Source organism: Watersipora subatra, chromosome 1 (genome assembly GCF_963576615.1).
Source record: "Watersipora subatra chromosome 1, tzWatSuba1.1, whole genome shotgun sequence".
NCBI classification, from domain to species: Eukaryota; Metazoa; Bryozoa; class Gymnolaemata; order Cheilostomatida; family Watersiporidae; genus Watersipora; species Watersipora subatra.
The window spans coordinates 5,222,539-5,237,586 of NC_088708.1; the positions used below are offsets into that span (position 1 = coordinate 5,222,539).

The window sequence follows — 15,048 nt, forward strand, 5'->3', positions numbered from 1 at the left end:
CTGCTGCTCTTGTTTGTAGTTGCTGTTGACTTCAGCAGTTGGCCAATTCTCTACTCAACCTTTTCAACAGTATGAAACCAAGCAACTGTGAAAGAAAGTAAACCTTACCGATTCCCTCGTCAACTTCTGCTCTTTATGCCGCTGTCTCTGTTGCTCAGTAGTTCTGCGACATGCTGTTGACCTACTTCGGCAGATTCATGGAAATAATCTCAACTCTTTCAAGAGATTGTTCCTAACCAACTGCAAAAGAAAGTCAACCTTGCTGATGCTATCTTCAACTTCAGCTCTTTATGCCACTGTCTCTGTTGCTCAGTAGTTGTGCGACATGCTGTTGACTTACTTCAGCAGTTCCGTCAATTCTATACTCAACCTTTTCAAGAGTATAAAACCAAGCGACTGCGGAAGAAAGTAAACCTTACCGACTACCTCTTCAACTTCTGTTCTTTATGTCGCTGTCTCTGTTGCTCAGTAGTTCTACGACGTGCTGTTGACCTACTTCGACAGATTCATGGAAATAATCTCAACTCTTTCAAGAGATTGTTCCTAACCAACTGCAAAAGAAAGTCAACCTTACCGATGCAAAAGAAAAAAGCCGATGACCGAGAGGAGGAAGTAAACCGTACCATGATGTTGACTTATTCTGTCTTTACTGATGCTCCTTCTCTTCAACCTCTGCTCATCTTGCATGCAACTATTTCTTCTTACCTACAACGAAACCAAAATATGTTTGCACTCTAAATACTTCAATCTTACTACTATTGAATACTACTATTTATAATACTCTAACTAGCACTTCACCATACCTCTGAATTGGGCACCAAATTTTCTGGCCGCATAGGCTACCCCTTCTTTATGTCGCTGTCTTTGTTGCTCAGTAGTTCTGCGACGTACTTTTGATTTCCTTTGGCTGCTACTGAGGATTTTTCTCTTCAGTTTCTGCCCATCTTTGGCTTTATCATGCAGCAATGACTTCTCACCTACAAGCAAACTAAATTACTTTTGTACCCTAAATACTTCAGTCCTACCACTATTGAAGACCATCACAGCCATCGTTGCACTCACTGTCACTGCACGCTTACCACGGCACTGGGTCTTCGGGCAACGTTGCCAGATTTTCCCATTCAAGCATTCATTCGCATTCTGCGTACCCACATTTGCACACCGCTCTGACAATCTCTCGTACACAGACAGGATCATACTCAACATAGCATTCGGTAAGTCAGGTTTCGAAGGCGACTTGCTGGGATTCTTATACCAACACCAGCTATCAGAAGGGCAATAATCATGCTGCGGGTGCGAATCATCAGACGTGATGTGATACGGCGCGGCCATAATTTCTCTTTTCATTCCATCAATGTTACCCGGATTCCGACTGACGGCACTGCGATAATAAGACTGCAAAGAGATCATCAAGTTTTCTGTAACCTTGCCTTTCCCGGAAACAAGCGTCGCTGATTTACTATATGAATCTGAGTTTTTTCAAATGAGTCGTCAAACGCTTATCAGCATGATTTATGCACTTCTTGACGCTGACATTACCATACACAGACTACACACCGCATCTTACGCTGCACTGTCACCATCACCAAGATAAGCAGTATATCGTAAAGGCCCTATTGTAGATCTCTGCCAGATGATCTTTGCTGCTTCTTTCTCCATAGCACTGCTCGAGCCATCATGGTTCTTCTTGCAAGCATCTTGGTGTTTCTTCCAGAATTCGTAATCACTCGCATCCTTCTTCGGTTCTTTCTCATATACCTGGCAGTAGTTTGACATATCTTCAAAGTCTACAACATATCCAGTAAGAACATATATAGCAACAAATACACCATTGCATGAAGTATGTCCACGCTTCTGCCATGTACCGTCGTAACTTACAGCTATATCTACAGTATCTACATCAGTGCTACGTCCATCAAGCTTTAGATACTCTGCCTTCACAATATTCCTAATGATTCTAAAATGCTCCTCTAAAGTTGTAGAACATGCAGTAGCTAACTTACCTAACTTAGCGAAGTCTGAATTACTCGTAATAGGCAGTGGTAAATTAAAATCCGAAATAAAGCTACGTGCCTGTTCATAACTTACCCCATTACTCTTACAAGAATACACAAACCTATTATTGATATCATAAGCCTTACCATTTACCACACTCGGGGATGTGTGCTGCACCATAACTATGGTCTTACAATCATTACAAACTACTTCAAATAAACTAGACATACCAAATACCCTATCAGTCTCAACTAACCCTACATTAGTTACACTTTTGCCGTGTACCATTGTAAAGAATGTCTATATCTACTGTCTCAGCATCGGTGCTTTGTTCAAGCCTCATATATTCTTCCTTTACAACACTTCTAATGATTTTATGATAGTTGACCTATTCAATCTAGTGTTAAGATTTTCTGCACTGCATTTACTACTCCACCAACACAAGACTCACTGCAAAGAGTATATACATATACATGTAGCTACCTAATTAGTGGTTCTGATGTTGCACAATATGTTGAGCAAAATATGTTGAAGACAAAAAAGCTCAGCATTGTCTTAGCAAATGTTCAACATTTTGGAAACCAGTTGTCATCCATTAGTCAGTAGAAGTTGTCTAGAGAGAACTGTTTGTTCCAACTGAGTCACTCGGCGTCACATTGCAGCTCCATGAGCTCTAGCAGGTGAGGACTGCAATAATAAGTTTTCACGAGATCTTGCTTGTTTTCAGAAAGTCACATAAGTGATGAAATAACAGGATGAAGTTAATCTCTAAGACGTCAATTTTGCACGACTCAGTACCACTCGTCACAGCTCTGGCCTTACAAGACTAAATAATCTGTTTGGCTCAGTTAAATATGTTTTTTTACAGTATGCGGGTTATAGCCTTGTTTAAAGGAAGTTAGTTTGATATTATTTAATTTTGAGAAATTGCCATGAATCCTAAAATGAGTGGCTAACCCTAATCCACCAATTATACTCATCCATGGATGGATGTTTCCGCCTATTTTATATAACAGGTCTCTGTAACTAACCATACAGCGAATTACATATTTAGCGATTGACGGTGTAACATCTATATTATTCACTCTATTCAGTTTTTGTACATAGTATGTTTTAACATACTGTACCTCAGATATTGAGGACTCCTTTTTCTCTCTTATTGTAAGTTTTACTGATCGGAATTTTCGTGAGGAACAAGATGACGTGCGTGCAGATCGTGTACTGTATTCAGTTAGACTGACTGCCAATTTAGCACAGCAGTGTCGTCAAAACAATTCATGCGTAACAGCAATTATGAACCACATGCCTCCATGGTCTATAAGATCACAAAATGAAATGTTGAAACACAAAATGCAAATGTGTGTACGTACACTATACTGAGCAAGGATGATTGTCAAGATTATAGACTAAATTATACTATATACAAAGCACTTGACAGCCAATTCTTTGCAGCAAAGTTTATGAAACGTAAAATTCAGCCAGCCAACGTGGTGGCCGCCGATTCCGTACATGTGCTAACAGAGCACTGTCACATTCATTTTCCACACCCTCGTCGCTACTACTGTTCCTTTCATTACTATCATCGCTAGATATAGTATAGCGCAAGTATATTGTCATCGCTATCTATTTCGTCTGCATGACAATCGAGGGAAACCTCAACAGGAGCATTATTGACCATGCCCACTGGATGAGCGTGGGACCTCTGCCGAGCAGGCCGAATATCTGCAATATGACATGGAGTTCCATCAACTTCGACGGCAACATTAGACAAAATACCAGTAACCGTGCCCTCCTGCCAGGTAGCTGTGCATTTCGCATTGACTGGTTTTACATAGACAGTGTCATTCACCTGGTACGTATTGGCCGAGCAGTCATTCCCTGTAACATTGTCTACGGTTATGCCTGGTAGACGAGTTGCGTAACCATACAGCAAGCTCGCTGGTACGCTTCCCTCTTTGTTCGGTGTATTGTTGTACAGAACAGCATATCCTCTAAACTTCGACCAGTACGCATAGCCATTCGTTTAATAGTCCTGTGATTACGCTCTATTAATCCTTTCCCCGAGGCACGGTAAGCACAAATGAATATGTGGGTCATGTTCCATTTCTGCAGGAATGAAGCCATGTGAGCACTCCTAAAACACGGCCCATTATCTGACAGCGGCTCTGCTGGTGCACCCCTCTCCAAATATACGTGCTAACTGCGCCGATACAACTTCGGCTGTTTCATTGCTTAACTTTGCCCACATTGCAAAACGACTAGGGCCAGTCTATCAAGGTCAGGTACGGAACGTTCTTGTAATGAGGGATATCAGCTGCTAGCCTGTGCCATATTTCGGAGACTTCTAGAGTGCTCTTTTCCCACTTAAGGGAGCGGGATCATTCCGGCGGCACGTTAAACATTGTTTCACTACTCTCTCTACAGTTTCAAATGATGCTTCAGTGCCCGGCTTGCGTTTGGCTAAATAAAATGTCCTTGCCACACCAAGATGATGTACATTATGTATTTGCTGCACAACATTCTCAGACTCTACATTTCGTTCTACAGCTACACTCACATATGGCATGTCACGTGCTAGCCATTTCTCCACCCTAGTCAGCTGATCAGCACAATTGTTGACAGACCTTACCATATTTATATCCACAGTGAGGCCATACTCGTCAACTAATTGTGTGATCAACCCTAACCGCCTTCTGAAAATCATTTCACTATGACCAGTGACCTTTGGCCTATGTGTGGTCAACACAGCAGAGTTAACCCATGCTTGCACTGTCGCCGAGTCTGTATATACATGCATATGCCGCGCATTCCATTTGATAGCTAAATTAATGCCTTTTAACACCACATCCATCGCTGCTACATTAATATGCGAGCCATCATCCGCCTGTCTTAACCACGATGCATCCTCTACAATCTGTCCACCAATTTCGATGCAAACTCCTATTGCAATGCTACTTGCATCACACCAAACATTTCCCTCATTTGTCTGCTCCACGCTCCAACTTCCTTTTACTGGGTCATGTACTGCAACCTTCTTTAATGTTCTACGCAGCATATTTACGATTTTCTTTGGCAACTTTTTGTCCCAATCAGTGTCACTAGCAAGTTGCTTCATATACCCACAGGCAACCCTTAGCCAGCCAACAATGGGATAATGTCCAATGAGTTTTCCGCATACTGAAAATAGCTCTCTCTTAGTCACGTTATCACTCAACGTTAGTAGCCTACCATCCCGTTGCCAAACATGTGCACCGTTAGACTCGGTCGCTCTCAGCCCTAGCACTCGCGCATCAGTCAGTTTTACAGGTTCTTTGGTTACTAAACCGTACTTGAGCAAGTGCCCCTTCACTAGCTTCACTGCCACAACACTTTCATTCACAATAATGTCATTTACATAATGGTCCGTGCCCAGCTTAATCTGCTCATCAAGTGACAACATTTCATCTAAGATTTTAGTCATGTTTTTTGGTGCAACGTTCAATCCAAAAGCCATACGAGTCATGACATACAACTCACCATGGTATTTGACTGCTTGAAACTTCTGCAGGACTTGTTTCACATGCAGTTGGAGGTATGCCTTTTTTAAATCCAACACGCTTGCGTTTTCTTATATGTTGGGGAGACATCCGGCACTGACGACGCTCCAACACCGGCGTTTCCCTCTCCCGTGGTTGCTGCTTACACAAACGGGAAATATGTCCAAACTGGCCACGGTTCCAACACTTCACTAGCCATGCTGATTTCTTTCCTCTAAATGAGTTAACCTGACCAGCAGCACATAGCATGACTACTTGTAGTGTTGTTTGTTGGCAACATCATTCGTGCACGGGTCACCAACTCAGTGAGCTCCAGCTTTTCTACTGAACTGATTGACTTTAGTTGTGTAGATACCTGTCCTGGCAATCCAGCCATGAACGCACATTTTAGTATGGGATCAGCATTTTCTTGGCCAGTGAGAGCAACCAGACGTCGCCGATCAGCTAAGTAAACGTCCACCGTTTCTCCTTCTGATAGTGTCCTTACTCGCAACTGTTCGTAAACGCCCAAGTTGTTGACATTAAACGCTGTCAACGTCTCCTTAATTAGCTTGTAGTCTGCTTTCACTTCCTCATATAACTGTTTGTACACAGCAAATGCAGGCCCTGCCAGAAACAATGGCATGAATGCTGATAAATCGTCGATCTTTTGCAATTTAGCAACCAACTCTAACTTATCACACCAGTCACTAAAGTCATCAGAGTTGTTGTCCTCATAGCAGCGTACTAAGTCAGATAACTTCACAGCCATTGCTAAAAATGGCCAAAATAGCTTGTAGCAACAAGATCACATGCGTGCAGATCATGTACTGTATTCAGTTCGACTGACTGCCAATTAAGCACAGCAGTGACGTCAAAACAATTCATGCGTAACAGTAATTATGAACCACAACACGGAGATTTTTTCCTAAATATAAGCATTAAGAGTTTTTCATCTAAGAAACCAAATCTCAATTTCTTTCATCGAGTCAGGAAGCTCTCCCAGAGCCGAACCAAAATATTTCAACTAGAAATTCCCCTCTCATACAGCCCACGACCAAAGTGCTAATGAGAAAAAGAAAGGGTACTGCTGGTTGTTGAAAAAGTAGTTGTCATCAGGAATTAACAGAGTAGCCCTATAGCGTAAATGAGAGTTGTTCAAGATGATATAGAATAAATTTGAGGGAGCATGACTCCAATAATATGCAACTAGCAATTAATTTTGGAGGTAAATTTGGATTGAAACTAGTTATATGAGTGATTGGTTAATTGTTTTGATATTGCAGTTGTATTTGGTAGTGTAATATAAATAGATATATAAAGATGAAAAAGCTCTATTTTAGAAGTGTAAGTATAGAAAAATGTTAGGAATGTTTTGAATGGAAAGCATATGGGGTATGTAAAGTTGTATATAAAGTAATAGCATTGGAATAATGGTATATGATATAGAATAATGTTGTAAATAGATTTATATGCAGGCCCTATATAAGTATATGTAAAGTATTTTGTATACGAACTAGTAACAAAGGAAACATAATAATGGAAATATAGAAAAGGAGACATGTAAAGTGTTTAGAAAAAGTTCATATAGAAAATAATAGAAATAGTTTTGTTAGATAAGTGCGGTGTTCTGTTAAAGGTCGCATAGGCTAGTCTCCTCTCTTTTACGCCTTAGGATTTGGTCATTGATAGCTAATCGAGTGATGCGCTCCCTAGCACAATTGTTAACAAGTCATTAATGTTTCGAACTCGAGAGAGAGCAACAAACGATATTCCAGCGGTCATTTCGTGGTGGCCTATATCAATGACAGCCATAGCCATAGTAAGACCTTGACTTTTTTGTATTGTCAAACCCCATGCTAGATCGAGAGGAATGCCTGCGCACTTGTCCAAGTATGCTTGGTAGTTATAACTGGGAAACTGTTGGGGTGTTCACAAAAAAATGTTGGACCAGTATAATCTAGAAATATGCAGACAACGAAAGCAGGTAATGCGGTGGGCCTTGATTTGCACAGGATATGACACGCAAGACAGTACCAATTGAACCATTGACTAATCCCTTCTCAATCCAAAGATTTGCTCTAAGCATAACTCGTGAACCGACTGATACACTGCGTTGAAGACCGCATGCAAAATTAGAAGATGCCAAGTGAGCATTGCGGCCAGCGTGTTTTGAGTTAATCTGAGCAATGGGATTGTCAAGTAGCATAAGTTTGTTTGAGTTTTAGTCGCGGACCAATTCACATGTTAGAAATAAACGAGTAACAGTATCAAAGACGGGGTCATGATCAGCAATGCCAGGAAATTGGCGCGACAGGAGTTCATAGTCTTGCTCGGTCGACTCTTCATCACGGCATCTTAGTAATATATCGTGGAAGATTAGATCGTTTGCTTGACGCATACTTTGGGCTAAGAAGAACGCACTATCAAAGGTTTGGTAAGCTGAGTTGTCATGCAAACAAACAGCACTCCTGATGTTGGGTTGAAAAATTCTGGCATCTAAAACAGGCAGAAGATGACCAAGATCGCCAAACACGATTATGGAGCAGCCACCATAAAAATGGTCAGAATTTTCAGGGAAGGCTTTTTGCAAACGTTTATCAATTGCATTTATCAGACGGCAGCCAATCATTGAAAGTTCGTCAATTTTGATGTATTTAATTTGCAGACATTTAGCTTGAAGAATTTGTAAAGCAAAGCCATTTAGCTGCCGAATGTCAGTAGGTTTAGCAAAGTGTAGGAAAGAATGAATGGTCCAACCAGACATGTTTAATGCTCCAACACCATTAGGAGCCAAAAGTTTGCAACGTTGACTGGATAGTTGATGCGATGCTCGAATTAGGAAGCTTTTGCTTGTTCCAGCGGAACCAAGGGCAAGTGCTCTGAGGGGAGGAGAATTGGGAAGTTGGGAATGGTTGTCTATGCGGTCATAGACATGCCTTTGCTCATTGTTAAGTTGGGCATTACCAACAAGGGGTATTTCCATGGGAGGTGGGTTGTTATTGTTTCGAACATCAATTTGAAAAGTAGGAGCGTGTGGGACAAGGTGTAGGAGATCTTGGCTATCGGCAACCTAGTTAAAATCCGGATTGGCTTGTAAAGCAGGTTAAGCAAGAGGCCAGTCATCTTCTTGGTCAAGTAGGCCCATCCAGGGCTCATGTTCATGGGGAGGGCTTTCAGGAATGTTTTCTGCGCCTTGAGCAAGTTGGGTCGCCGCTTGTTCTACTGCATTATCAAGTGGTTATTCTCGGTCAACGAGTAGGGGGTTTTCATGAATAAATTGTGTGTAAGCATCGACTGGGTTCTCAAAGCCTGCGAGCAATTGGTTCCACTGGGTGAAAGGTTTATGCAGAACTAAAAACTGCATGCAATACTTGGCAAACGTGTCACTAACTGGATCTGAGCTGTATTTGGAGAAGATTTGCATGATTGCATCTCCACTGGTACGAGCGTGAGCTGTAAGGAAGTTTACATTACGGTGTTGGATAAGTCTGAATGATTTTGTGAATGCAAAGAAAGACATGGGATGGAAGGCAGGAGGACGGGCCATGTATTTTTGCACATCAAAGCTTCCTTGACCAGGTAAGTTGTCTTGTATTGTTTGACCATCAACTTTAAGAGTGACAAAGCTGCATGAGGAGTTATACAGAGGTAAGTTGGCAACGACATAAACTGCTTCTTGTGCGCAAACATCTCTAGCAATAGTGTTGAGGAGTAAAGCAGTTGTAGTGCGTTGTATGTTGGCTTCAGGAGGAAGCTGTTGTTTGATAATTTGATGGTAAACTTGTGTATTCAGTACTTGCGGTTGCAGAATTTGAAGTATATTTGGCAATGTATTTGGTTGCATTGGTTATGTCAAAAGCCAATGAAATGTCATGATTTTATAGGCAATTACTACCGTATTTTTTGGACTGTTAGCCGCACTCTTATATAAGCCGCACCCTTCTATAAGCCGCACCCACTCTCTTTAAAAAAACAGTAATTAAACAAAACATAGGTCGCACCTTTGTATCGGCCGCAGAACTAGATAATATCCAGTATGAATTTACTTACCGGTAACTTTATTTCACCCACTTCACATTAAGCATCTTCGCTTAAGCCGATAAAGTCTTCTTCTTCAGTATTGGAATTGAACAATCTCATCAGCACTTCATCACATCTGTCCACGTCTGCTTCACTCTCGGTGTCACTATCTTCCTCCGGTGAAGTTGGCTCTGAAGGCTTGCGAAGCAGTCCTGCCTTTCTAAACTCGTTGGTGATAGTGGATTCTTTCACAGAACTCCACGCTGTTAGGATCCACTGGCAGACATCAGAAAATTATGCTTTTCGCATTCGGCCGGTTTTTGTAAATGACTTCCCTGCTCGTCATCCAAGTCTCCCACTCAACCTGGAGTGCTGCTTTAAATGCCCGGTTCACACGATGTCAAGCGGCTGCAAATGTTGTACCTCCAGGAATTACAGATGGAATGAGCTTGTTTTCTTGATCACCTCTTTTACCGAATTTGTGATGTGCGCCCTCGTGCTAACTAAAATAAGCAGCCCTTTTTTCTTGTGAAAAAATCCTCCCAGATGCTTGCTGTAGCACTCACTTAACCATTCCTTTATCAGCCTTTCAATCATCCATCCTTTGGCGTTAACTTTGACCACTATACCTGTCGGTAGTTGTTCTTTAGGCATAGTTTTGGGCTTAAAAATCACCATAGGAGGAACTTTTCGTCCAGACGCCGCGCAGGCCAGCACACATGTGCAGTGTGCCCTCTCGTGGCCAGTTTTTTTCAGCCACATGGATGATTCACCAGTTTTTTTAACCGTGTTAGTCAGAGGCAGATAAAATGTAAGTGGTACTTCATCCATGTTTATGATCTTGTCTAGTCTAATGGAATGCTCTTGTATCTTACTTTCAATGAATGTGTGTATGTTTGTAATCTTTTCGTGATAGTCAGGGTGAAGTTGCTGGCAGAGAGTGGTCCGTGCCCTGATGGACAGGTTTTTACGTCTCATAAATTTTAAACACCATGACGGCCGCGCTTTGAAATATTCAATATTCATTTCGTGCGCTATTGTTTGGGCTTTAAGTCGGATCTGAACGGTGGATACACCTCTGCCATCTGCTCTTTGAATGTTTACCCAGTCATATAATACATTTTCGAGTTCAGGCCACCTGCTTTTATGCCCTCTGAAAGCTTTCCTTGACGTTTGGCATCGCATGAGCTCTTCATACTGCCCCCTCCAGCCTCTCACCATACATTCATTGATGTCAAACTTGCGTGCAGCCGCACGGTTTCCTTCATGGATAGCAAGATCGATGGCTTTCAGCTTGAAACTTGCTTCATACGAACTTCTTCAATTGCGTCCCATAATGCTTAATTTATAATCCTGATTTATTTGCTAGCTTAATAAAAAAGAAACGTCTGCTTACTTGCTTCTTTTTTATTCAGTGTTGATTCTAATTCCGGTTAATGCACCCTAGCGGTGAAAGAAAAAACCACAGACTAGCCGCACCTTTGTATAAGCCGCATGGTTCAAAACATCAGAAAAAAGTAGTGGCTAATAGTCCGAAAAGTACGGTAGTTATTTAAGATTAGACTCTCATAGTCTTGTATTTGTTCAAACAGTTGAATACAGAGAGAAACAGGAAACAGTAAAGTGATAGGTTTGCACAGATAAAGACAAGAATATTATAGGGAGTTGCCCCTCTGATTAACATGAGGAAGCAACTTCGAACTGTGTCCTTGATATGATTTCCATTAAACCTACATAAACAATACTCCTACATAGTTTTTACAATTAGCAGAGGAAAATAGTTGATACACGTAACCAACAAGTGAATTATTATTGTCCATGAACGAGTAGTTTACGGAGCTCTTCAAATCGGGGCGAGCAAGTGGTTTTGTGAAAATGTCATTTGTTTTTCTCAGTCGGGCAATAAGAAGTTACTATGAGACCATTTTTGATAACTTCTCTGCAGTGGTGATACTATGTCAATGTGCTTAGTTTGTTTCTTGTTTGAACCTGAGTTTGCTATTGTGATAGTTGACTGGTTGTCAACATAGACGTTATTTGCTGGAGTCGGGCAGTTAGTAACGGTGTCGTATAGCTGACGAAGCCATGCAGCCTCCCTTGCAGCATCATACAGCGCTACATATTCTGCTTTGGTGATAGACACGGCAACAATTCTCTGCGATTTACTGAACCAGCTAACAGATGTAAGGCCGTGCATGAATACTAATCCGGAGATTGAGTGTCGGTTATCACAATTGTCCACCCAACTAGCATTTGTATACCCGAACAGTTCACCATTATGTTGTTCAATGTGAAAACAGATGTCTATACTGCCTTTGAGATCTCGGAGTACTTATTTTACAGCTGTCATGTGCGTTTTGGTTGGTGATGAGTTGTACCTAGATAACACTCCCACCGCATGAGATATATCAGGACGAGTAGCAGATGCCGCATACATGAGACTACCTACCATCGATTGGTACACACATGCATTTGCTAGCTTACTACCATCGTCTTTCATAAACTTCACATCAGTAGCCATCGGGGTAAAAACTGAGTTAGCATTTTTTATTCCATATTTGCCAGTGCCGTATAGTTTCACAGAGTCCCGCGACCAACAGAAGCGTATACGGGAGCTCGCTCGATTCCAAACAAACTGGCCACGCCCACTATTTTTATATAAGTTACAATGGAGAGGCCGCAACATTAACCACAAAAAATCACTCCCATGGGCAGTCGCTCTAGAATTGATGGTTGCATTATAAACCATTTGAAAGAGGACAAAATTCCCTACAAGAAGCTATTGATAATTGTTTTCTATTTAAGAAACTAACCCTTTTAAAGCCTAAATTAAAAAACATCTTACCTATATTGATTTATAGCTCGAGTACTGATAGGTTTTGTATCGGCAACCAGTTTCTGTTTGGGTTTCTAAAGGAATTACGTTTTAATTTTTGTGTAAAAACCATGATGCCGCAACTAATCAGATATGACATAGTGGCTGGCAGCAATATTAATTTGAATATATTAAACTTGAAGGAAATGTACCCACAAGCAATATTCATTTGAATATTGCCTGTGGATACATTTCCTTCAATTCTCCGTCTCACAAACACCAAGGTATTATCAGCTGAAGATCAATTAAGCAAAACATATTGTATATACATGTAGTATCGCAATACATATGCAAAAACCAGGCTCAGGCAAGCAGTTACAGATATTAAGATCTGCACGTGACTAAATAAAAATATAATTCATGTAGCAGTGACAAACCACAAAAACAAAATAATAGTGCAGTAAAATTTGGAATTCTGTTAAAAAGCATTCACAACACTGGCTTCAGGTGAGCAGTTGGATACTACTAATATTTTGACAATATATTAAGCTGAAAAATATTAAGCACAAGAAAATATAAACAGCTAGTAATGAAAAGAACATTTGGCTTAGAAGGCGCTCTTCGGTTCTGATCCTCAACAGACGCTTTAAGCTAAGAGTTAACTGATGACGCCAACTCTTCGCACAAGATCTCGCATGGCCATTGAAGCACTCCCAAAGCTCACAGACGATCCATTTTTCCGCGCTTCAGTGGCTTTTCTACACATGAAGTGCAGGCGTGCCGTTACGAACTTTTTCGCCAGATGATGCCCTAGCTGATGCTGGCAGCCTATCGATGTCAGTGCACGGCGCCGGCGCTCAGTTCTAAGCAATGGTTGGTCAATACTTCAGCTATTTTTGGCAGATTAATTTTTGTCTCATAGGCACGTACAGCAACCTCCCATTTCATAAGCTCAGTAAAGAACTCATCGCTCACCTCAAAAAGGGCACCATCTTTAAAATTCTTGAGCTGGGTGAACCTTGATTGGTTCTATGACAGCTTTCCGTAACACGGAGTTGGTCTGTGCAGGTCTTGCACAGTTGCTGCAGTTTCATCAACGATTGAACGCAGTATCCGCCGAGATAATAGTGAGACTGCTGCTCAGCTTCACATAAAACACTTCCAGTTGTGAATGCTGATGGAATCTCAACAGTAGTCTTCATCGACCGAAGGCATTAAGTTAGCAGGCAGAAACTCCGCTAAATACTGACGTTTATCAATCGCATAGTCTCCACTTTTCACTTCTTTTAAATACTGAACGATGCAAATATTTTTTAAAGCATATTTAAAGTCACGGGGTGATAGTACAGGGTCTTTACTGCAGATAACGGAGTAAAGATTTTCTAGTCTTGTGTCAGCCGTGATGTTAACAGGAACTGCAACTTTCCAGAAGCTACGAGTGATTTACATAGATTCAAAACAGTGGTTGTAGATAGTTGTAAACCTGCCTGTACTAGCTTCCATGTTGCTTTCTGTCCGATTTGACAGGTTTGGACAGTTGTGAGAAAATCACTAAGAAATGCAAGTGCAGCAGTATACATCGCAGGGTTATACACGGAGAGAGCCATTACAGGATGGCGGCTGCTCATCAGATCAAACCATTTGTCAACGGCTTTGACAAACCAAGCGGTGGTCAGGTATGACACAGGTCGTCCCTCCTTCTCAACGAGATACTGCAGGCCTGCACTGAGTTACTAAATATGTGCAGTGCCTTGCCAACATTCATCTTTCTAAAGTGAGCGCTGTTAGTCAGATCGCCTAACTTAAAGTAAGGTGTCAGTTTAAGATCTTTATTTTCCTGGAATCTAACGAGGTCTTTGACGTGACCTTTCTCCACTGTATTCACACGCAGATGATGTTTGTTGACTGTGGTAGCAGAGAGTTATTGTCCTGTGATTGAGGAAAGCGTTTTTGATGACAAGGCAAGGTTTTTGATGACATGCGCCACATCAGCTATGAACTCAGCACTGCCTTCAATTACCGCGGATATAAATAGACTGTTAATTTTGCTGGTGACTCCAAACTGTTTCCACATACTCCGGTTACCAGGACCCATGTCTGAGGTGATTGCTATGACATTCAGCCCGAGTGCTTTCGCCTTGGCAATGATATCTATTATGTTGATCTTTAAGCTGAAAGCTGACATTGAGCGACCAGTAAAATGATACCCGACCACTTGCTTCCATCTTTTGGCTATGCCTGCAAAAATCACCCATATGTAAATGTGAAAGGATAAATGGGTACAGTTTGAATTTGTGATAATAATGAAATTGAAGGATAAATTGAATCAAGCTAAATACAAATAAATGATGTATTGCCTATCACTGTTTAGTTCATGAACAACCCTTGGACTCTAAGAAAGCCATGAAAATCATGTATACAAACAACAGGGCCGACAACATTATGCCGACAACAGGGAAAACCAAAAATCTATTTAATAAAAAAGCTTGATCCCAATATGTAGTTACAAAGCTAGCTACTGTCTCCATTACATCTATGAATTAAACCACTATTCTTTATCAATCAGAAGACATGCTCTTACCACCCAGCATGAAGACCAATCCATGATTTGCCTCCCCTTGATGGCCTGGCAGTGTTATCTGGCCCAATACTTTCTTGCTGCTAGGGTCATACTCAACAGCTTTCTTCAGTTCCATCTCA

At 41.3% G+C, this 15,048-nt stretch overlaps 1 protein-coding gene across 1 annotated transcript; it reads right to left on the reverse strand.

Moving 5' to 3' along the window:
* Positions 1 to 4,339: 4,339 nt before the first annotated feature.
* Positions 4,340 to 5,455, reverse strand: LOC137392047 (uncharacterized). Its single transcript, XM_068078695.1, has one exon. It carries the CDS (start codon positions 5,453 to 5,455, stop codon positions 4,340 to 4,342), a length of 1,116 nt encoding a protein of 371 aa, XP_067934796.1.
* Between the last annotated feature and the right edge of the window lie 9,593 nt (positions 5,456 to 15,048).